The following is a 24,529-nucleotide window of genomic DNA, read 5'->3' as shown; positions in this document are numbered from 1 at the left end:
TATTATTATTATTATTATTATTATTATTATTATCCGAGTTGCAACTCTACTTCGAAAGTTGGATGATAAAAGTCCAAAGAAATAGGAAAGATTATTATTATTATTATTATTATTATTATTATTATTATTATTATTATTATTATTATTATTATTATTATCATAATTTTTTACATTATTATTATTATCATTATTATTATGATTATTATTATTATTATTATTATTATTATTATTATTATTATTATTATTATTATTATTATTATTATTATTATTATTATTATTTATTATTTGTCATTTTAATTAAATTTCAGTTACTATTAATATCACTACTCCATATTCAAGTATAAATGTCATTATCAGATCCTGCGTCAAAAATGTAACACAATCAATGGCAGTAATCACCTTCATCAAGGTAATTCACATCATTTGTCACTATAACTAGTTCTGTGAGTAACTTTCAAGTTAGCCCTATCATCTCCCCTTCCAAAGACGCATCTCATCATTAACCAGGACGATTGTAACTGCATCTACAATATCATTAACCACCATCATCGTTCTGCCAATTAGCTGCAATCACTTTCCTATCATTAAACGCTTCCCTGTGCTGTCAGTGTGAAGTCTTTCTTCCCTTTGCTATCCAGTTCCCAAAAACTAGTTAATGGAGATTGCCATCTGCCCAGATCAAGTTGCAATCACTTTTGATTTCTCTATTATTATTATTATTATTATTATTATTATTATTATTATTATTATTATTATTATTATTATTATTATTATTCAGTAGATGAAACCTATTCCTATGGAACAATCCCACCAAGGGGGCCAGTGACTTGAAATTCAAGCTTCCAAAGAATATGGTGTTCATATATGGTGTTCATTATGGTGTTCATATATGGTGTTCATTAGGAAGCAAGAGAAGGTAAAGGGAAATACAGAATGAAGAAATACCACTTTTTAAAAATAATAAACTAATAAATAGATAAATAGATAAAAATGTACTAAAATGCAAGAAGAATAGTATTAGGGTAGTAATGCATTGCTATTTTCTCTTGGAGTTCTAAAGTTCCAATTGCACGACATAATGTGTATAATAGCCTTTTGACGTTTACGTGCCGGGATGAGAAGGTAACTACCCTCTATCCGTCATTCTCGGGAGCGCAGACTTTTCATAAAGTGATGCAGTTTATGTACAGACTTTTTCTTATTCTTTTTCATTTGCTTACCAGGAGCGAAGTCGAGAGAGAGAGAGAGAGAGAGAGAGAGAGAGAGAGAGAGAGAGAGAGAGAGAGAGAGAGAGAGAGAGAGAGGTGGACATTAGTAGTGAAAGCGGGTGAAAGATCGATTGTTTGACCGGTAAGAATACATTCGAAAAGTCATGATTTCAACTTGATATATAAATTAGATCTTACTGAAGGATATTTTATTTAAAGGTTATATATCTGAGATTCCTGCAGCTATGAATTTAAAATGATTTAGCCCCGTAGGGGGTTAGTGCCGTCAGCGCACCTCACGCGGTGCACTGTAGGCATTACTTAAGGTTCTTTGCAGCGTCCTTTAGGTCCCTAGCTGCAACCCCTTTCATTCCTTTTACTGTACCTCCATTCATATTCTCTTCCTTCCATCTTCTAGCAATTGATTCATAGTGAAACTGCTTTGAGGTTTTCCTCCTGTTACGCCTTTTAAACTTTCCCACTGTCAGTTTCCGTTTCAGCGCTGAATGACCTCATAGTTCCCAGCGCGTGGCCTTCAGCCTAAATTCTATATTCCTTCCTTCCATTTTGATTTAGAATTGAGCTTATGTAATTATACATTAATCTTTATGCAAATTATTCATTAAATACGATTTTTAAACGATTTGTAATATCAGATGTTAAAGATAGAGAGGAAATTATGTCTGACCACCGCGCATGCGCAGAAAAGACGATAATAATCTTGCTTTCGATATATAAAAAAAAAGCCACGACGAATATAACCTGACATTAACGCAATTTGGTGTTGCGTCATGGCGTCTAACGACGCTTGAATGCGTCGCCGATGCAACAATGAGTAATATTCGTTGCTTTGACTATGACGCGACTTATTTGACAGGAGAAATAACTTTTTTTTAATTTTCCACTTGCATACTTCCGTTCATTTATTATATATATATATATATATATATATATATATATATATATATATATATATATATATATATATATATATATATATATATATATCAATATATCATGTGCATTTCACATTATATAGTATATGATTCACATTAATTTTTATGTGAATTCAAATATGTATATATACATATATACATTATATAATTTAATTCATAGACTTCAAAATTCTCAGAGAGAGAGTAAGAGCATATTATTATTATCGATTACTTTTTATTAGATTTATATTCAAATATGTAAGAAAAATGCGTAATTTAGAATTGACTAATATATTATCATTAATTCTGTTTTATTAGATTCAATCTTACGTATTTAACGAAAAATACGTAATTTAGAATAGAGAGAGAGAGAGAGAGAGAGAGAGAGAGAGAGAGAGAGAGAGAGAGAGAGAGCGAGCATATTATTATTATCGATTCCTGTTTTATTAGATTCATATCTTGCATAACGAAAAATACGTATTATATAAGAGAGAGAGAGAGAGAGAGAGAGAGAGAGAGAGAGAGAGAGAGCTCCTGCCGCCTCAACCTTTGACACGAAACGACTCCCTATAATGAATTCAAAGCCTCATCATATTCCGCCTCTTTCATTATTCATTATTCACGCTACACTTGGAAAGTCTTCTGTCTTCTTTCTTTTTGAGATGGTAAAAAAAAAAATTTAAATATACGCCATTTCTGTTTGACTTTCAAGTGTCACGTGTGACACGCGCTATTGTTTTTTTTTTATTCAAAAGTGTCGCGGGGAACGCTAGCTTTTTTTTTTTTTGTAGTTTTTTTTAGGTAGTTCGGTTTTTCCTTCTTTTGTTTCTTGCATGAAAAATACGCAGACAATGACGGTCACTTTTTTTTTTTTTTAGCTATTGACGATTAATCAATACGAAAGTAGATAGTAATTATATACCTGTCTTGTATATATATATATATATATATATATATATATATATATATATATATATATATATATATATATATATATATATATATATACACTGTGTGTGTGGATTGTTGCTCAGTCATCAATCTGAATAAAATAGAAATCGAAAACACTACATGAATCTAAATTCAACAGCTGCTTTTGAAACAGCTGTTTTGGTTAACACAAACATGAAGTAATTTTGCCATCCTGCAACAACCCAGATGAATGATTTTAACATTCAATTTCCTCCTGTAAATTCTGGAATATATCAGATTCCAAAGCTTTCTTTTTTTTGGAAATTATAAACAGGAAACGATACATCTTTCGATATCCTGAACAGATCTACAAAAATAATCCGGTTTTGGAAGCTACTGGACGAAATTTAATCTTTGAAGGCCAAGGCACGGATCCTGCGGTACTCCAGGCAAACGCGGATATACAGAGTATCTGTTTTAGGGGGAATTCCATACCCTACGTTGATTTCAGCCAGGTTACTGCTACTGGTGATGTTGAGAATGATAATACTACAACTGTTATTATTATTATTATTATTATTATTATTATTATTATTATTATTATTATTATTATTATTATTATTATTACCCAAAAACATAAGTGAATATAAAATGATGCAATCGATACACAGGTGATGATAAAAATGGATCTAAATTAAAATACTTTTTTTAAATTGATAGTACTTTAAGGAAAGTATTATTATTATTATTATTATTATTATTATTATTATTATTATTATTATTTTTTTAAATCCACAATTTTATAGTACTATTAAGGAAAAAGTATTATTATTATTTATTATTATTATTATTATTATTATTATTATTATTATTATTATTATTATCTTACTTTTTGTAACCTCAGCTGGACAGCTGGAGCTGTGTAATGAACTTTTGAACAAGATAACAATGTTTCTAGATTGACAAGTGTCATCATCAGCTGACTGGAAAGTAACATTTTAATGGACAGGTAAAAAAAAAAAAATAATAAAGCTGTTTGTCAATAGATAGGTAAAAGGTTTTGACGTCAGCTGAATGGACGGTAACATTATTGGACAGGTAAAAAAAAAATGATAAAGCTATTTGTCAACAGATAGGTAAACAGGTAAAAGGTTTTGACGTCAGCTGAATGGACGGTAACATTTTAATGGACAGGTACAAAAACATGACAAAGCTGTCTGTCAAAAGACAGGTAATGAGTTTGGACAGTCAGCTGAATGGACGGTAACATATTAATGTTCGCACAAACAAGAAAATATGAGTCATCAATGACAGATATATGTAAACCAACATATGTAAGAGAGAGAGAGAGAGAGAGAGAGAGAGAGAGAGAGAGAGAGAGAGAGAGAGAGAGAGAGAGAGAGAGAGAGCCATAAACAAGACAGATAAAAAAATAGAAGAGTGAAAGTAGCGAAGAATATTGAAGTGAGAAAAGACGAGAATATCATTCGTCATTATTTTCAGTGACTTCGGAAAAGTAAAGCTTTTTCACTCACGTTTCTCGTCTATTGTAACGAATTATCTTTCTTGCGTGTTTATTCTCCTTTTATCGTCGCCTTTCTATACGATCTCTTTTTATCGTCCGTCGCCTTTCTCCTTGTTTATTCGGAGCCGAAATAAAAGTTTTTCGGAGCGCAGAACTATCGTGAGAGCGTGAAAAAAATTTTATCACAATACCTTTCACTGCCGTGGTTCGGTTCTGTTCGCGTGGACGGCTGAAGAAGAAGAAGAAGATCAACTACTGACGGGAAAATAGACGGTATCACGAGGAATATCCTGTCTGCATTGTCCCTGTTTGTTTTGAAGCTGAGTCTCTCTTCGATTTTTCTTCACTGGGAAGAGAAGAAGAAGAGATTAGACAAATATATTGTGATATAATACATTAATAACTACAGTATTAATGAAAATACAATATTATTAATGGGTGCAAAGATAAAGCAATATATTTTCAGCATTAGTGAGAGATGATATTGTACTGAACTGAATGTGTGTGTGTGTGTGTGTGAGAGAGAGAGAGAGAGAGAGAGATTGATTTTTAAGGCTCTCATTCAGTATAGTTTTTATAATGCATGAGAATGACATGCTTATCATTATGCATTATTATCTGTATAAACATATTGAAGTATATATTTATATAATATATATATATATATATATATATATATATACATACATATGGGTGTGTATAAATATGTTTAAATTGTATTAAATCTCCTTCCATATATATATAATATATATATATATATATATATATATATATATATATATATATATACATATATATATATACTATTTAAATTATATTAAATATATTATATATATATATATATATATATATATATATATATATATATATATATATATATATATATATATACAGTTAAATAATATTCACGCGTACAAAAGGTACATATGAATACACATTAGTTTTATATATAAATCATACATATATCTTTTTCAGATAACTAGACACAAAAGAAACTCAGCCCAAGGAAACCAATAAAATTTACGACAATAAAAAGAAAACATCTTCAAAGCTGCAAACAAAATAAAATAATAAAATCAGCTTCAACTCACTTCACAAACTACATGGAACCCTCTGTAGCATCGGCCGTAGCGCGGACAGAGTAGCTCCTAACGCCACAAGATCACGAAACCGACTGAGAAGATTATATTCATGCGAGCGCACATCAGCCGCTCAGCGAAGCCCCGAGAGAGAGAGAGAGAGAGAGAGAGAGAGAGAGAGAGAGAGCTCAGTCAACCCGTTCTTCTCTGTCCTTACGTTCGATATCGAGATATTCTGTCTCTCTGCTGTTGAATCTCATCTTTCGTTGTTTATATTTTGTTTTCTTTGAGAATCTTTAGTCATGTAAGTTTCCAAAAACGCGCGCGTGCGCGCACACACACACTATATATAATACATTCTCTCTCTCTCTCTCTCTCTCTCTCTCTCTCTCTCTCTCTCACACACACACACACACACACACACACACACACACATACTGAAAAGTGTAGATATATACTGGCCACCTGGCTACAAGACGAATCAACAAAAAGTATATCATAGTTGTAATAAAATTTTATTCTGAATTAAAAGTCAAAATAAATCGAGATGTTTGAGTACATAAAGATATGTAAATATTTCGTTGTCAAATGGCTTTCAAGTAATGTTTATTTTCTTTATGATTTGATCTCTATGCTTTACCTATTTAAATTATTTCAGTAAGTTTTTTTTAATTCTTTGCAATGGTGAGACTATTTTTTTTCATCTACTTTGTACGTTTTGTATCATTCAGATTATTATTTTTGCTATATGTATTAGAGGTTTAAGTCTTTGTGTAATTTTTGTTAATCATGATTCATTTTCTTCTGCTTTGCGACAGATAGTAATATAAAATAATCGAAGCCTTTTTAATAATTCATTTCTCTTGGAGAACACGAAGACAAGAAGCGTTCGTTTTTTGCATTTGAGATTGTTATCATTTAATGGCATAATTTCGGTATGTTTTGGGCAAGATTTAGTGTATGATGATAAAAAAATAGTATTTATAATAAAAATCTTCGTTTTGATGGATGGTTGCCAAGATATTAAAAAAATTATTACAATTTAATCACAGTTAACGAAACCTAAACAAATCTTTTTGCCTCTGTGCGTTCGTATTTGGTGTATCCGACTTACGTCTCATGTTTAACAATAACGTGCAATGAAATGATATATTTATCCAAATTAAAAGATTTAAAATAACAATAATTCATAATTATAATGATAAAAATCACGAAAATTAAGAAATTTAAGTCCATACTTCTTTAAAAACAAATATCCAAAACCTCGCCAATGAAACCGGACTCGCCCGAAGTAATAATCTGCTACAAACACCAGACGTCATGTCCTCCTCGCCTTCGCTATTTCTGACATTTTCCAGAGGTTTGCTGCTCTACCATCGATGATCCCGTAGGAGAATCGAGATTTGACTCCAAAACCAAGCCACACGCCAAAAAAATAAGGTTTGGTGAAGAGGTTTTGGTTCGAAATCGGTTTTGTTTGGGTGACGTTGTGGCGGAGCTTAGGGTTAGTGGCCTCGGCCATGTCAGGTGTCTCGTGCTATTTATTTCGTTTATGATGATTCAGGCAATGGTTGGCTTTATTTTATGGTTGATTTATATATTTTTAAACCAATTTATGCCTTGGTTTTGGTTAAAATTGGTTTTGTTCTCCTAGGGTTATAGGCTATGTTGGAAATCTCATGTCTCGTTTAATTATTTTGTATATTGTAATGTCAGCAATGGCTGGCTTTATTTTATGGTTAAATTATACATTTTATAAACCAAATTATGCCTTAGATTTGGTTAAAATTGGTTTTGTTAGCCTAATGTTAGGCTATGTCTGAAATCTCATGATCTCGTATAATTATTTTGTAATTTTAATGTCGGCAATGGCTGGCCTTATTTATGGTTAATTTTATTTTCTTTTGAATTGGTTTTAGTTAAAATGTTTTATTAGGCAATGGAAATCTCATGATCTCTTAATTTGGCAATGGCTCGCTAATTCAGACTTTCTGGCCTTTTTAAAACCAATTTAAACTATGACAGGGTCTAAATCCAATGAATATGAGAATTGGAATGCAGGGTTACTCTCTCCTATATAGGCCAAATCCCCCCAGGCCATTAGAGAAGGTCCATTAGTAGGTTAGGCTAGGCCAGGCTATTAGTATCCTAAAACTTAATAGGGACTCCTTCAGCCTCACAAAATTTTAATGGCATTCTTGAGAGTTAACCTTATTTAACCCAAATAGCCTAACCCACGTCAGGCTAACGATGATAGGGTTGACTTCATTCATTTTGACACTGGTGATATAGCCTGTGGCATTTCCGACGGTTTATGATGTGATTCTGACAAATTTGATGAATATCTAATATCTAACGAGAATGGTCATGCCACCAGACGTTGAGACACATTCCTAAAAGAATTCACCCTGTTACGTATAGGGCCCCGTATCAGGTTAAACAATCATACGTGAAGGAAATCAATATAAATCTTCGTCAGAATCACAGCAGAAATTTTCATACAAACATTTTACCAGTTTTGAAATTAACAGCCTTGTCGAACATCATAAATAGAGAGTGTTATGACTAAGTCATTTCATACCATTGGGTATGGAGGAGTAGGCATGCCATTTTAAAAAAGAATGACCACATATTGAAACTTTAAAGAAATCTTTTGGAAGTTTCTGTGATGCTACCATATCAGATGACACACAGGGGCCAAATATATTTTTTTTTGTTGGGAACAGTAAAAGAAATAATGTTCTCCTCTGAAATAAAGTGAAAAATCAGGATATAAAAATATATATTGTCAGAAATTAAATTTCATGCATGTATTTTCAGCTTTGAAATATGTCAGGTTTTTCTGCTATCTTCAGACTTTACAGTGTACGGTTTTTTCAAAGTCAGTGTGTTGAATAGCCTGGTAACCGCGTGATATGTGTAACATAAGTTGTAGTATGCAGTTGGCTGTTGTAATTGCCAGCATGAATAAGTGCTGTATGGCAAATGGTTAATCTTTCCGAGATCAGTAATCTTATCTTTGTGTTGGATTAGAACACCATCAGTTTATCTGTGCCGCTATCATACTTCAAGTGTATCACTTCTTAATTACAGTAGTAGAGCCTCTCAATGACAGATTGTTTATGTATTTGGTACTATAATTGGTACCTGTAAAGCAGTGCAGGTACTCCCGGGAATTACTCCATGACTGCTGGCATTACGTAGAATATTGAAAATGGAAATAGGCTATAGGTGAGGCAGTCAACAGTGGCATTTGCAAGACAGAAAATAACTTTATCATGAGTATACTGGATAATTTACTTGGTTTTAGCCTTTGAAAGAAGAAAAGACTGGAGCTTAAAGAAATTATCTTACAAAGCAGAAACAGATAATTAGGACTTCAAAGTTGTTTCGTCATTGTCAACTTTCAGAGTGAAAGAACTCAAGTTAAAATTACCTGAGAAAATGTTAAGGTATTTAAATATCATTGACTTTATAATTTTATAATTGTATCATTGGATATTCAAAGAAACAAAATTTTACCAATATTATTAAAGTATTATCATCGAAGGAAAAGAATTTTGTGACAGGAAGGATATCCTGTGACTATAATAATTCAGCTGGAGTTGCCAGTTATCTTATTACTTTATTTGTTGTTTTACAGTTGGAGCACATGAAATACGCTCACGTCTCTGAGGTTTTAAATAACCTATGCACCAGTCTGTTATCACTGCATCAGGAGATAGACAGATGAGAACCATTCTTAAGTCTTGTTATGAAAGGCATAAAATGCATTTGGGTTGAGTGTCACTTCGTATTTATTTGGCAGTTACATCCTTTAGTGTAAGGACAAAAGGCAAAGCAAAGAGTGTTTCCACTAGCTACGTTATGAACGTGCTAGTGTGCACAGCAGGTAGTGAGAAGCAGCAAGAAAAAGAGTATGAATTTGTAGAATGAGGTGGTAAGACATTGCTCAACTTCCAAAATAATTATATCTGGTTATATTATTAGACTGAACAAAGGTTAATGATGCATTCATAAGGAAGTACTATCCCACTATGTAAGTGTTTTTACCGGTAAGCCAGTACCTACCCAAGGCTTTTTCATGACACAACTCTATAAATTACTATGTTCTTTTATTTTGGTTGAGATACTTATTTACATGAAAATTCATTAGGATCTTTGTAGATTGATTGGAATACAAGACGTTTTATTTGCAATTTTTGCAAGTGCATTTTGTAAGCTAAGCCATAAAGGGGTGCTGTAATGTATTTTATTAAGTATTATACAAAACTGCATTTAATTTTTCTTTTCAGCTGCTTTTGTTTTGATGGCATATTGAGCGAAGTGAGCGTTTCTGCACTCAGACAAGATGAGTGAAACTGCATTTCAAATAATTTGTGGTATTTTGTTTACCATTTACGTTACCGTCATGATCGTGAAGCTGAGCAAACGCTCGTTGCATCGGGACATCAGAGCGCGAGATGTCACAAAAGGCCATCGCTGGTGTTACACCGGCATGTTTTCACGGGTAAGATCCCTGCGTTTGCTCATAAAGAACTTTGATGCTGTGTGAAAAGATCGACTTGTCTAAAACAGATTCTTTGACAGGATGTGGAAATTTTTGTAATTTTGTTTTTCAGTTAACGGCTGTACATTAAGTTAATGCTCTGGTGGTTTACAGAGCTGACTAGATTGCTTTTTTTTGTGGTATGGCATGTAGACTAGCTTTGTAAACCCTAAGGATTATATGACTAAAAATGAACACACTGAACTTCCACCAACAGCCTTCGTACTGTAATATCTGCGAGACCCTGATCATGGCGAGTGATGGAGCCTTTTGTGACTCATGTGGCGTGTGTTCGGACTCCCCTGATTGTATATACACTGCAGACAAGACTATTCCTTGCAAGCCCATCACTACCACGGCAACTACACACAAACACCAGTGGGTGAAAGGTAAGGGCTTATTGGCAATGCAAGCATTTTTGGAGGCTGTCTTTTAGGTAAAATATGGTAGTTGCTGTTTGGCTGCTTAAACTTGGTCTTTTGGATTTGTTTTTCCATTGATTATACAGTACAAGAAAGTAATTTACACTTGTTCCTACGCAAATACAAACCTTCCTTCTTTACATAAGGATTTAGCTTCAAGCATGAACTGGAAACAACCATTCAAATTTTTTGACAAGTTAGATAACTGTAGCGACAGGTAGGGGGGGGAACTCTGCCCACCTGTTGGTTTACATTCCACTTTGTTTCTGCTTTTAACTCTACAGTACAAGAAGCAAAGTAATTCACTTAATTTTTCTGCAGCCCTACAGCAATATGCAATATATTGTACCAAGATACTTTTCACACATTCTACTGTAATTTCTTTTAACATCATGTTCTTTATTTCGTCCAGGGAACTTACCGTTTAATGCACAATGTGAAGTCTGCGAGAAGGAGTGCGGAACTGAGCCAGAATTGATAGATTTAAGGTGCTGTTGGTGTCAGCGTTGTGCCCACGATGACTGCATGAAAAATTTGGCTGTGGTACGTGGATGTCTTTTCAAGTATTTTTGTTTTAGTTAATGAATTGCCCAATTAGAATAAAGTATTGACATACTCTCTGAAGTTTTAGGATTAGTACCATATTAAGAACACATAAATTTGACATTTGTCAGAAACTGCACTATTTGGGTTTATTGTTCTTACCTGATGTACTTCAAACACTTGTGACACTCTAGTTACTATAGCCGAAGCCTTGGTGTTCTGATGCTCGTTGTTCTTGCAATGAACGACACTGCCGTTTTATTTGTATTTAGTCTGATGTCAGCACCAATTGCATCCTAATAAATGCAACATGTGAAAGGTGTCCCATTGCTGTTGTCAGCACCAATTGCATCCTAATAAATGCAACATGTATAAGGTGTCCCATTGCTGTTGTCAGCACCAATTGCATCTTAATAAATGCAACATGTGAAAAGTGTCCCATTGCATTATATTTGTAAGTGGTCGCTGACTATTGATAAATGCATCTGAATTGTTTCTCTGTTGTGCATTTCAGGTTTGTGATTTGGGCAAGAGGAGTGATTGTATAGTGCCACCTAACTGTATTACACTTAAGTCGTCCAGAATGCGAAAGCAGTTGCTAATAAAGGAAGTCGTTAGACCTCGGATCAGCAACTGGAGTCCGATCATTGTTGTTGGTGAGCATTTGGAAATTGACGTAGATTGATGAACGTTATGACATTATTTTGTTTGAACTTGGAAGATTTTTAAAAGTAACATCTCAGCTTAATGGACTTCAATCTAACAGACTTCTGTACTTATTTGCATTATCATCTTTATTGTTACCTTAGGTGCCATTTTAGAAGTTTTGCATTTTTAAGTAAATCTCTTGAATTGGATGATTGTGTAAAGTACAGGTTAGATAGGTCATGAACTACAGGCAGTCCCTGGTTAACAGGGGGGTTCTGTTCCCGGCCGAGCGCCGCTAACCAAAAATCACAGAGTTTTATGGTAATAAATGGCTTAACGGCATCTTTAACCAGTTATCAGCACCAATAATGACTCACCAATGCCGATAAACTGCTTACCGACACCAAAAATCACTTACCAGTGCCAAAAATCTGGTTAACGACATCGCTAGCCAAGTGCCATAACACAAACTCCATTAACTTATGCTGCTGGTAAGCGGGGACTGCCTGTATGTGGAATTGCTGTTAGCTGTAAGATATCCAGAAAATATTAAAGTGTAAGTTATAAAATAGGGTCTTTTTTACTTAACATCTTTGTTACTTATCAGAAAATCAGACCCCCTCAAGTGTCTGTCAAGGTGCAAATGGATACATTTTGTCATCGGATGCTGCCCTAGTTGAATTAATTAACTCGCCACTTTCAGGAAACCAAAAGTCAGGCAGCAGTGAGTGTTCCGTTATTTTGTCGTCATTCCGAAGGATTTTAAATCCAGCACAAGTCTTAGATTTAGCCGAGCATCCACCAGAGGAGGCCCTGGAGTGGTGTGACTTAGTTCCTTCCGACGTAACTTGTCGGATTATTGTGGCAGGTGGAGATGGGACTGTTGGATGGGTCTTCAACGCCATATTTAAACTGAAGCTTAAGGTGAATGCGAATGATTTTAATTTTCGCTCTTATGTGTTTGTCAGAAGTTAGAAATTATCTGTGATGCAACTCAGATTTTAGTATTAAATGTCTTCATACTTAAAAAAAATTTTTATCACAGGTCAGACATTGTTGCCACATGCAGTTTTGTGCGGTATGTCTTTGACAGATACAAGCTACTGTCCATGACAATTGATTTGTTTATATGCATGAAGCTGCACAAGATGTTCATTAACTATACATATTTCTTTAATCTACATAGCTTATGGACATACAAGTAAAGTTTCTATGTACAGATTTTTAAAAACTGCCTGTATTCAGAATTCATTAAGAGTTAACATTTTGACAAAATGAAAGAATCTACGACTGCCTCGTTATAGCAGAATCAGGTCGTTTGTTTTGCAGAGCTAATCATCACCAGATCATAAGAATTTCATTTGTTTTGCAGAGCTAATCATCACCAGATCATAAGAAAATATTGTTAATCTATTACAACACTGAATTATAAGTGTGTTACTCTCATGATTTATATATTCAGAATATGCTCTCATTATTGAATACTGTATTTAACTGCTACCTGAAATTTCCAGAGGGAGCCCCTCGTCGCAGTCTTGCCCCTCGGAACGGGAAACGATCTTTCTCGAGTCTTAGGCTTTGGCGAGGGTTACAGTGCTGATGTGGATGTGGAGGATTACCTTGACCAAGTCTCCTCGGCTCATCCTGCCAAGCTCGACAGATGGAAAGTTCGCTACTCCCCAAGTAGAAACCTCGGTACTGAAATTATGTTGTTGGTTTGTTAATCGTTTCAATTTTCACCTGTTGTCTTTGGTCCCCTTCTGCTTAGCTGTGGAGCTTCTCAAAGATTATCTTGCTCCTGTCATTTCAGAACAAACTCTTCAGGCGAGCTTTACCAGAGTACAGAAACATGACACGAAGGTCTTGCTGTAGTAATGATGATTTGCACAATTCTAATTTAATCTTTTATTTGGCTGGTAAAGAGGGTTTTTTTATTGAGATTTTTTAAGAATAGGCATCTTTTGACATTGACATTTTCATTTTTATGTACACACATTCGAGTTGTAATTTATTTATAGGTCATGAACAAATTACTGAAAATTGTGACTTTATTTAGGTATTGTAGTGGTTAGTAATTTATTTATAGGTCATGAACAAATTACTGAAAATTGTGACTTTATTTAGGTATTGTAGTGGTTAGAAATATCAGTAGCTGTTTTTATAGTTAGGGCTGCTTCTAGCTCAAATTCATTGCAGAAGAGTCTCGCTTGCAATGGTCTTAGTTCACTCACAGGTTTCTTCTGAAATTGACGTTCTCACAGCCTTCACAAGAGTGCATAGTATAAGTTTAAGCTTTACAGCTGAAATATTGGCTTTTTGTCTATGTCTGTACCCTTTTGCAGCATTGCCAAGTGCCTGGTTCCATGCTTATCTGACATGACATTGGTTAGTCGTAGACTGCGCTAACTCCCCCTTCTTTTCCGTTATACAAATTTCATTTTTTACAAGACTAGATTCTTTTCTGTTATACAAATTGCAATTTTTACAAGACTAGATTCTTTTCTGTTATACAAATTGCATTTTTCTAGATTAGGTTGAACTGGTCTGCATTCTTAAAGCCTAGCTTGTCTGTTGTCATTCATTACCTGGGTCTGTTTCACGCAGAGTAAGGTTATTTGTGATTAGTGGGTTTGTTTGAATGAAGACTGAATATGAAAAGCAGTGTTCTGTTGAGGTTTCTTCATAAGTTCAGGCTTGACTCTGCATGATTCTCTTCAGCTTTTATAATTTATTATGGCCTTGGCATTTTAGGGTTATCAGTTTTGTAAGGTTTGCTGATGGAGTGAATGGAAACCTGACACTTTATTCCTTGTTTTTTAAGTTATCAGCCACATCAGCTTTGTAGAGGCACTGTGAATGGATATATGTCACTGTAGTCCTTTCTTATGCACAACATTTCGGCAGAAGAGGAGCTCATTCACTTCAGCTTACACTTTTACTTCAACATGTATCCCAAAAACATCTGTGAAAGGCTCTCCTGGCCTTATGTTAACAATGACCATTTAGATACATTTTTCTTGTTTTATTCATAGCATAGTAGTTATTATTATTCAGAAAATGAACCCTATTCATATGGAACAAGCCCACAGGGGTCATGGACTTGAAATTCAAGCCTCTTGAGAATATGGTGCTCAGTAGGAAGTAAGAGAAGGTAAAGGGAAATAAAGAAAGAAGAGATCTCGCTTATTAAAAAGAAGAAATAATGAATCAGTTAGTAGATAAAAGTGTATTAAAATGCAAGGAGGAGGAGAATAGCATTAGGGTAGTACAGTAATGCATTGTATCTTTGCTTGAACTTCTGAAGTTCCAAGTGCACGCCATCCTTAGGGAGACTTCCACAGTCCAACGGTGTGAGGAATAAAAGACCTCCGAACTGAGAAGTTCGACAGCGAGGTGCAGTTCCTGCATATAAGCGAGAAATGTATCCTCTGACTAAAATATTTATGTCGGGAAATTTGGAGATTAGGTAAAAATGTTTTGAGCATAACTAGCGTTCTTTTGCATCCAGCCTTAATGTCATTCTTTCATACAGGGATATTGATGCCTGCAAGAGAGGTGTTCATGAACAATTACTTGAGCATTGGGGTGGACGCCCTGGTTACTTTAAATTTCCATCGGGCCAGACAGTCGCCGTTTTACATTTTCAGTAACAGACTAATCAATAAGGTAGGTTGATGCTATAATATTTTTTTTTTTTTTTGTCACATATGAAAGACTTTTGCACCTATGATCTTCAGGTGAAATTACGTTGGAGTTAAGTCAGTGGAAAATTGAGAAAATTGAAATACGTATTCAACAGTACTAATGTTTGCAGGTCTTTGCAGTGTAATCTAGTCACTTTAATACTTAAGAAAATGCAGATAGTATATTATAGATTTCATAAAACTAATTTTCTTTGATTATAGAGTACATCTGTTAGAAAGCTAAGATTTTTGCCTCAGTTCAAGGTGGACATTGGAATATATTATGAAGAACAATCCCTTTACTTTACAGGATGAAAGATTCTCTTGGGGTAAAATCATAATATCATTCGTACTTTACACAGGTTTTCCCTTCATTAGGTTAAACGTAAAATGAGTATTCTTCACTTTCTTTACGTAAAGAATATGATTGTTTGTCATTGTCTTCAACAATAAAAATAATAATAGTAATATTTGAGTTAAGACAATGGGAGGTCTTTGGTCTGTCTTGAAAGTTAGATCCTTTATATTTTGAATGAACTCTGTCAGGTGGACCCAATTTAGGGTCCTTGAGTTTTAGTCACCACCTACCAGCAGACCACCTTGCCCAACTGTCTCATATCTTACAGTTAGACTTGAAGAATTCTTGTGTTTTTTTTTCTACATTCTAACAGCTTCATTCCCTAGATATCTGAAGTATCTCGGTCTATTCCAGATGTTGTACTTCACATTTGGTACCAAAGACGTTCTGGAACACGAGTGCAAGAACTTAGAGCAGCGCCTCGAGCTGTACATGGACAATAAACCTGTAGAATTACCAAGCCTAGAAGCTGTTGTGGTACTGAATATTGCTACCTGGGGTGCAGGTGTCAGACCATGGACTCTTGGAGCAGGTGAGTTATCCCTGGTATGTAGTTGCATGTGTATAATTGACTCTTCTGCTCACTGTTAAATGCCCAAGTTCATTTTGATTTCAACATAAGCAGCAGGAATGTTTTTGAGGGCTTTTGTAAAATTTTCCAGGCCGTCAGTGCATTGGAATGATTTTCTGAAAACGAGACTGAATGGTGAAATGCATTATCCTTTCTTTTGCATTTTTAAAAAAGTGAAAGTGTAAAGATAAAGGATTTGATTTTTTCCTGTGTTTTGCTTGTGACTCAGAAAAAACAAAATGCAATTTAAGCTTTTATCTAGTTTGAGTTTATGGTAGGAGAGCTTATTATTGCATGTATTCAAGGTGGTTACATATTTACTGAAAATTGTGTAAGATTTTGGTTCAAATAAACAATTTTGCTCCTGATTCAGAGCAGAGCTTGTTCAAATTGGTAAATTATTTGTACATATTGTAAATATTTACAGTGGATGATGTTAGTTCATTAGTTCTCCTTGCAATTTTGAACTTTGTCATTAAAATACTTAATACAACCAATTTTTAATGCTTCAAGCTTTCTAAACACAATAGGTACCTTATTTTGTGAGCTACCTATCCAGAATTAGCCTGACGCTCATAGCCATATGGTTGTAAATGATACCTTCCAATATCACCAAGGATGGCAATCTGAAAGGGATGTTGTCTCAATATATAATTTCAGGCGGGCCTGAGGCTCCTCTTCAGGACTTCAGCGATGGTCTCCTGGAGGTGTTTTGCCTGGTATCTTCCTTCCACATAGCCCAGTTGCAAATGGGGCTGAGTGAACCGATCAGACTGGGTCAGTGCTCCAAACTCAAGGTAAGTTAAGAAGTCTCCACCGGCGTCTGGGGCTTTGTCAGGATTTTCATTTAGTAAAAGGTTTTGTCACTCATCTCTCTGAGCCTTGAGCTATAGGATCCTGGCCTCGCTGTGCAAATCAGCTTCGTTAGTGGAGTATACAGGCAGTCCCCAGTTTACGATGGGGGGTTCCGTTCCTACGCCGCGTTGTAAACTGAAAATCATCGAAGATTGTCAAAAATCCTAAGAAAACCTTACTTTTAATGCTTTGGGTGTATTGAAAATGATGTAAACTGCATTTTTATTGAGTTTTTCATCAAAAAACCTCCAAATTTTTATTATTCTGCCATTTTGGAGCCTATATTTTTTCTGTCGGATTGGCATACGACGAGTCATAACCCTGGAACATCTGTCGTAAACCGGGAAATAATTTCTGATGAATATATTTGAAAAGCTTCGTAACCTCGGAATGTCGTAAGCGGGACCCGTTGTAAACCGGGGACTGCCTATAGTTTAAACGTGATCATCATCTTTCGAAGTTTGACTTAAAATGAGTTCTTTCTTCTGTTGGCTTCCTCGAGCACTTTGTCTGGGCCAGGTCTTCGTGCATGTATTTTCTCATTACGGCAGTCCCCAGATTACGGGGGGGAGGGGGGTGTTGTTCCTTTCCCAGCGGCACGCCATAAACCGGAACATTACAATAATAATGGGAATAAATGGTGCTTACGGCGCTGTAAAATCATGTTGAACGGCACCATATATTCGGATTGCCGTAACACGGGTGCTGCCTGTAATTTCTTGGGCTTCATCCAGGTACTCCTGTACCTAATGCTTTTCTGGCTAACGTATTGGTAATTTTATTCCAGAGTTTTGTTATGTTTCGCAAACAAAATATGTTTTCAGAATAGTAGTACTATTCTGAAAACACTGTTTTGTGTGGGAAACATCACAGAATTATTCTATTCATGCTTCAAAATCTCATTAATACACTACTGCATAGTACATCTGTACTTACAGTTGTTGTTGCAGTATACTCATGATATGACGTTTACAAGGTGGAAAAGCATGAATTGTGTTAATTGTAAGTTGGCTTAACCTACTGTAGTTGGATGTCCTGTATTTACTCTCTCTCAACATACTTTTTATTAACATAGTCAGTTTTACCAGAAAGTAACGACCGTCATTCGAAATATCTTCCAGATACATCTAAAAGGAACAGCACCCATGCAAGTTGACGGAGAGCCGTGGGAGCAGTCTCCTGGCAATCTCTTCATAACCTACAGTCACCAAGCAACCGTTCTCAAGCGCGATTAAAGAAGGTCTCTGTATCTGTGACAATAAGGAAGCTGGCATCAGTATGTATATTCTGTTTGTGATTTCATGACACTTATATAATGAGTAGTGCCTGCTGGTAAACCAAAAAGGGTTGTATAGAAATAACTCGACTCTTAAGTTCCTCCTCATTCCCCAGAAACATGAGTAAACATTTTCGAGAATAAATGAGATTAACTTATACACGATATTTACGTAAATAGTAATACAGTATGTTAGAATTCACTTACCAAATGTGTGTACTAGAAGGTCGTACATAAATTATTCTGGGTAATTCACAATCAGTTAGGCACTGCAATGTTTGACACCCCATTCACATAAGTCACTCGGAAATGTGGTCGCAAGTAGGGGGCCATCTGCGTTAATGTTGACTTCATGTTGTGTGTAGCATTCCATGACATTTCAGGACCTTTGGAGCCCACCGATAGAAGATATTAGCAGATACATTGCACTGTAATCAATCAGTAGGGCGCATTTGTCGCACAGTCTCACCCTCGGGTGACGTTCACGTTCATAGCCATCACCATAGATGTTGGGTGGTGGCTGCAGAATAGGGTCATGTTGTTCACAGCCCCCTTGTTTTGTGGTAAGGAAGTTGTTGTCGTCCATTTCCCTTGTGATGCCAGCTGATCTCGTACTCGATCAAACAACTGTAAGGATGTGTTCTTTGTGTTGATGTACTTTATTTTTGACTCAGGCATAATAGAAGAGAAACGTACCGTTGTTGGTGTGACGTACCATTGTTGGTGTGACCACGGATTCCTTTTTGTCACATCTTGTGCTCCAATGGAGGATAAAGATTTTTGTGTAACCAAGTCTTTCATCTCATGCTGTAAGGATTCATTTTGGTTACATTGTAACTTGCTTACTTTACTTTGAAGTTCCCAGCAACCTACTTACATACATCATTAACAGATAATGAAAACCTCGGCATCATTCCGTTTGAAAAACAATTCCTGGCAAGGATTGTATGTACCCAACAATCCAGTCTGTGTGATTAGTATGTTTTAGCATTTTAAGATTGTATAAAACAGTACGGTACTCTTTAATAGATTGTTGTACAATTGTCATATTCAAGAAGATGGAAATTAGTGAAAATGTTATAAGAAAGGGAAGAGAACAAGTTGTTGCAAATGTGATTTGACAATAATGTAATCACTCGTCAAGATTTCAGACACTAGTGATTGAGTCAAGGAAAATGAATGTTACTTTTAAGTCCATACTTATGAGCAGGAAACTACTCAAAATTATAAACTAATAGCTTGAAATTCCTGAAGATTTCTCCTGGAATAAAATTGAACTTTCCCTGAGAAAGAAAGAGTTGACCAAATATTGATGTTATCAGATACACAGTTATGTTAAGTATAGTAATTTTTTAATGACTGCCTTTAGGTTATTGCATTTCATTCTTCTGATGCTTTTACTTTGTGTTATTCAATTTTGCTCTGGTTTTGTATTGCAAGAATTAACCTCCTAAAGTCTGGGAAAAGTGAACCATTCATGATATAGCCTGGGATTGTTAAGACCAAAGCTAACTTTTGCAGGGGATGGAGATTCCCTCTTACTTCTTCCTAGTGAACACCATGTTCTTTTGAAAGCTTGAATTTCAAGTCAGTGGCACCTGTGGGCTTGTTCCATATGAATAGAGTCCATCTTTTGAGTAATAATAATATGGAGGAAATGTCTCGTACATATGACAGTTCTTGATGATCTTGTGTTTGTAGCAATGAATATTATCAGAAAATAACACAGTTTAAATTACCCTTAAGGATGTCTTTCTGGTCACGAGCTAAAAGTTCGAGCATTGCTTCAATCCTTTCCATATCGTTGATATTTAGAACAAAAAAGTAATGTTACAAAATTCACCAATTCCAAGCCCGCTTGCCCGAAAGCTCTCTCGTGGAACTTGTAATCATTTGAGTTTTTTCCTATTTCTCATACGACCAAAGCATTTGTCTAACCGACTCCCTTTCCCCCGGGGAAGTTTCCATATATAGGTTCACAGGCTTTATGTGGTTAATACTACTGGTTCATTATTAGATGAGGTATGTAATGCAGGAAAGTTGTATTCCATGTGATTCCAAAGGTAGTTTGTTAATGTAAGTTATTTTTGTGCTAAGTTTGAGAAAGGTGATACTGTATGTCTTACATGACAGGTACTAATGTTGAAATACGAAGACTTGCATTTTTTTAGCAAATGGAGAGTTGTGGGACAGCATAATACAGAGTATATATCAGAAATTATTCCTTTTTATATCCAGGAGGTCCAGATTGTTTAAGCATTCCTTTTTGTTTTGTGGCTGTCAGTGAATTTGATTACAGACTTCCCCAGATTAATTGTAATCATGATAAAATTCAAGATTTCAGCTTGCTTCAGAACAGTTTGATTGTATGCAGACATTCTTAGAATCTATCACGTCTCAGTCGTGGGTATAAAGCCAAACTACTTCTTGTAGCATAGTACAAAGATTGCTTTCTTTAGGCTCGTGTTTAAATGATTAAGGTTCCCTCTCTTATGAAAGCGCAAGGGACAAGGAAAACTTAAAATCGCGATAACGTACCGACTCTTCCTGGAAGGAGAATCTGTTGTACAACAGATTGTCTTCTTGGCAGAGAGATTTTCCATGCATTTATGGTCTCCCACCTGGCTGTCCAGCTTCTTAGCTTCTCATGTTCCAATTTTCAGTTGCCATTTGAGGATAAATCCTTTACGTGAGCCTTCCCAGCGCATAAAAATAATGTAGTGGTCTCAAAATTATTAATAATAATGATGACAATACTGTACTACTATCGCCACTGGAAGTTGCAACGCTGTTTTTCACTTTGACCGTGCAAGGAAAAATTGCAAAATGTTTGGGAATGTGGCCAGCTTGGTTAAGCATTCCATTCATTTCAGCTTTAGGTTTTGTTTAGTGCTTCCTATTTGAATCATTCCTTTTTGGAAAACGTACTGAAACCAACTTCACACTTTGGTAACGTATTCAGATGCAATTGCACTACAGCCGAGTACCTTTTACAATAACTTTACAATATTCCCCATCGAGTAACGGAAACCTTAGGAGTGCGTTGTGAAGCAAGCTGAAATCCGTATTTTTCTTGAGATCCATAATCTATTCACAGACGCATTCAGGTCCCACCCATGAAATTGTGTAACCTAGTCGTTGTTGCTGTTACCACAACTTAACACAGTGATTTGATGGTGATATATGGCAGTCGCTTCAATATGTTGGAGGTCTGGCAAACGTAATTAACAAATGAGTTTCATTTGGAGACCAAAGCTTAAAGTGGATGTCAATGCATGCGTTACATTTAGTTGATCTTTGTTTTAAACGGAAGTGAAAGCTGTCACTCAAGGAGCATTTGATTATTCTCAGAAATCGTAAGTTCGTGTAGTTCGGGACACAATGACCAGCATTTGTCTTGTATTGTGATAATTGTTTACTTAATGAAAGGTGGTGTTGTGTACATAATACAGTGGACCCCCCCATTCGCGGTGGTTAGGTACCACAACTACCCACGAATACCGAAAATCCGCGATATGTTGGAACCCCTCTAAAATCGCGCATAACTGTGTATTTTAATAGCTGGAACACCAAAGACCCCTCTAAAAATGCTTATAACTGCCTATTTTCATGTCATTTTTTTGACTAAATACATTTTTTTATGATAAAAAGTGTATTTAGTCATAAAAATAACATGAAATACAGTAATCAGTGAGTATTTTTCAACATAAAAATCCCCAAATTACAGAATTTTCTGTAAATTTCGTGAATAACTGGATCCTCGACTGCTGAGCCGCAAATAAACAGGGGTCCACTGTATACATTGAGGCCCTAGAATTCACCAACAGCCTCTTAAGTAAGATGTATACTTTTCTTTTTAAAGGAAAAATAACATCAGAAAATGACATCGGTAAACTAATGTGTGTTTCATCACAAGGCTGGTGCGCCAATTGTGGAGACTAGTACAGTACTAACCAGAGGTCATTGAGTTTTTTGTTTTGTTTTATTATTTACAAATTGACTATAATATGCTAGATCTCTCGATTATATGAACAGTAACCATGCCAAGTGCTTACCCATTTGTGCCAAAGATATCATTATATGCTATACATTAACGTAGTTGTTAGTACCGTAGCATTTAGTGTTTACAAAGGAACAACTGTTTTGTGTTCAGGGTTTCCTCGTTTCTCCGAGATTTTTCTCATTTACAAGGTCTTCATTTCTCTGCTAGTCACTTTCTACCTCTTTTATTCTATTTGGACACCTTACATTTTATGTCACTGCCAGTAAGAATTTCCTCGTTTGATGACCTGTCCCCGTGATTAGTCTCAAGATTTTATTTGTCACTTTCACAGTTCTGGATAAGAGTTTAAGCATACAGTGTATTTAAATATTACAGTAAGGTTAGTGTTCATTGCTGCTCTCTCTAGGATTAAATTTCGAAACACCGGCCCTCTGAAAAAATGAGATTGAGGTGAAAGTTGTCCATCGTTAATAGATTGTACGTTCACTGGAAAGGCACTTCGATTTTAAAGTTTAGCTGTATCTCACAGGGAAAGATTCTTTGGTGGCTAGTTAGTGAGTATTCTTTTATTGCGTTCTCAATGATGAAATTTCAAGGACAGCTATAAATTTGGATCACCAGCAGTTTCCAGGCACTCAACCAGATTCTGTGGTAAAGAAGTTGTTCCAGATATTTTGTATTAAGACTACCGAACAGTAAATGGTCACTTTCCCACTACTCTGTTCTGTACTTCAAGTAATAACTGTGGTACCCAGTACCTTGTTGAACGTAGTGATAAGAAAGATGTCAATTATCAGTTGCTTTTAATGGTATCAGTGATGTCTGACCATATCGTCTTGATCCCTGAAAGAAATATTGATGAATGGAATAAAATATGCATAAAATATGTAACAGTACCTTCATGGTAATATGTTCTGTACGTATGTAGATTAGCAATATGTACGTATATAGGTTAGGAATCTTTATCGATTTTATCACTGAATAGAATCAAGTTGTCTCCGATTACAAAGGCCATAGAGATCCCACACCAGTGAAGTGAAAACATTTTGAATTATAATTAATGCCTAAATTATCATCATGACATTCAGCAATGTTTAAACCACCACGTAACGCGTTGATTACAGGTATCGTTGTGGCAGTTTACCCGTAATATATTTGGTAGTCAGAGTTTCCTATAAATAGTGTAATGCTAATTTCTTTGTCTTTCAGAGGTAGGCTAGGTATTTAAAAGTATTAAAGGTGCTCCCAGGCAGATTCTTAAAAGGCAAATGCATTTCTTTCTTTCTTTCTTTTTTTTGAGAATTGTAAAAACTAGTCAGCAGCATATCGTGAATATCAAAGCACGTCCAAAAGAGGAATGCTGTGTTGAGAGAAAGCCATGCTTTAGTATAAGTAGTGTTACAACAGTTACTATCATGGTAGATATCATACTGTAATTTACAATAAAGAACTAAAGGTTATGTATCATTGGGTTTATTTTCGTCAACCTAGATGCTGTGTACACTGGTGGTGGTACTAATTTGTTTTGAATAATTATTGTTTTTAGGGTGCAATCAAATACTAATTTAATTTTTATACTTATCAGCAGTGCTGTATTACTTCTCCCATAACCCGTAAGTTTACAAGCAGTCCAAAAAGCTTGCGCGTATAAAGTGACTGTTCACATACATCATCACTACACAATCTACCAGTAGGTCTTGAGACCAAGCTGATCTGTTTCTGTTCATTATTTCAAAGCATCGGGACCTTTTTGTTGATGAGAATGTCTTCTGGCTCAGCTATCAAGGATATAATTTGCCTGACTCATCTGTTAACTCCCTAGTCCCTCATTTTGGATATAGATTTTCTGGTTTATTACAACTTGATTATCTGCAATTTTCTTTGCACTCACGCAGCCATCTTCTGCTGCCGTTATATCAGCCATCTTGAGGATCAAAGCCTCCTCATGTGTTGGCCTTTAGC

The 24,529-nt window shown here is 35.3% G+C and overlaps 2 protein-coding genes across 7 annotated transcripts in view; one reads left to right on the top strand and one right to left on the bottom strand.

The window, feature by feature from the left end:
* Window positions 1-5,754, bottom strand: part of LOC136830137 (uncharacterized) — a 36,053-nt gene extending 30,299 nt beyond the window's left edge. For 2 of the 4 annotated variants that reach the window (XR_010850555.1, XM_067089334.1), the window contains exons 1-2: window positions 5,672-5,754; window positions 4,772-4,926 (exon numbers count right to left, since the gene is read on the bottom strand). The gene's annotated coding sequence lies outside the window, so the exon portion shown is untranslated. Of the gene's footprint in view, window positions 1-4,590; window positions 4,744-4,771; window positions 4,927-5,671 lie in introns of those variants that run through there. The other 2 variants (XM_067089335.1, XM_067089336.1) reach the window with 2 other exon arrangements.
* Window positions 5,755-6,937: 1,183 nt separating this feature from the next.
* Window positions 6,938-24,529, top strand: part of Dgkepsilon (diacylglycerol kinase epsilon) — a 75,644-nt gene continuing 58,052 nt past the window's right edge. The window contains exons 1-11 of one of the 3 annotated variants that reach the window (XR_010850557.1): window positions 6,938-7,099; window positions 9,955-10,169; window positions 10,426-10,597; window positions 11,043-11,173; window positions 11,688-11,829; window positions 12,525-12,745; window positions 13,336-13,516; window positions 15,354-15,487; window positions 16,217-16,394; window positions 17,094-17,230; window positions 18,410-18,564. Coding sequence is in view for 2 of the 3 variants with exons in the window: in XM_067089339.1 (XP_066945440.1) it covers window positions 10,011-10,169; window positions 10,426-10,597; window positions 11,043-11,173; window positions 11,688-11,829; window positions 12,525-12,745; window positions 13,336-13,516; window positions 15,354-15,487; window positions 16,217-16,394; window positions 17,094-17,230; window positions 18,410-18,523 (1,569 nt within the window). In the remaining variant the exon portion in view is untranslated. Of the gene's footprint in view, window positions 7,100-8,868; window positions 8,891-9,954; window positions 10,170-10,425; window positions 10,598-11,042; window positions 11,174-11,687; window positions 11,830-12,524; window positions 12,746-13,335; window positions 13,517-15,353; window positions 15,488-16,216; window positions 16,395-17,093; window positions 17,231-18,409; window positions 24,028-24,529 lie in introns of those variants that run through there. The other 2 variants (XM_067089339.1, XM_067089340.1) reach the window with 2 other exon arrangements.

The sequence above is a fragment of the Macrobrachium rosenbergii genome, chromosome 46, assembly GCF_040412425.1.
Source record: "Macrobrachium rosenbergii isolate ZJJX-2024 chromosome 46, ASM4041242v1, whole genome shotgun sequence".
Classification (NCBI taxonomy): Eukaryota; Metazoa; Arthropoda; class Malacostraca; order Decapoda; family Palaemonidae; genus Macrobrachium; species Macrobrachium rosenbergii.
This window is presented reverse-complemented; position numbering and strand designations above follow the sequence as displayed.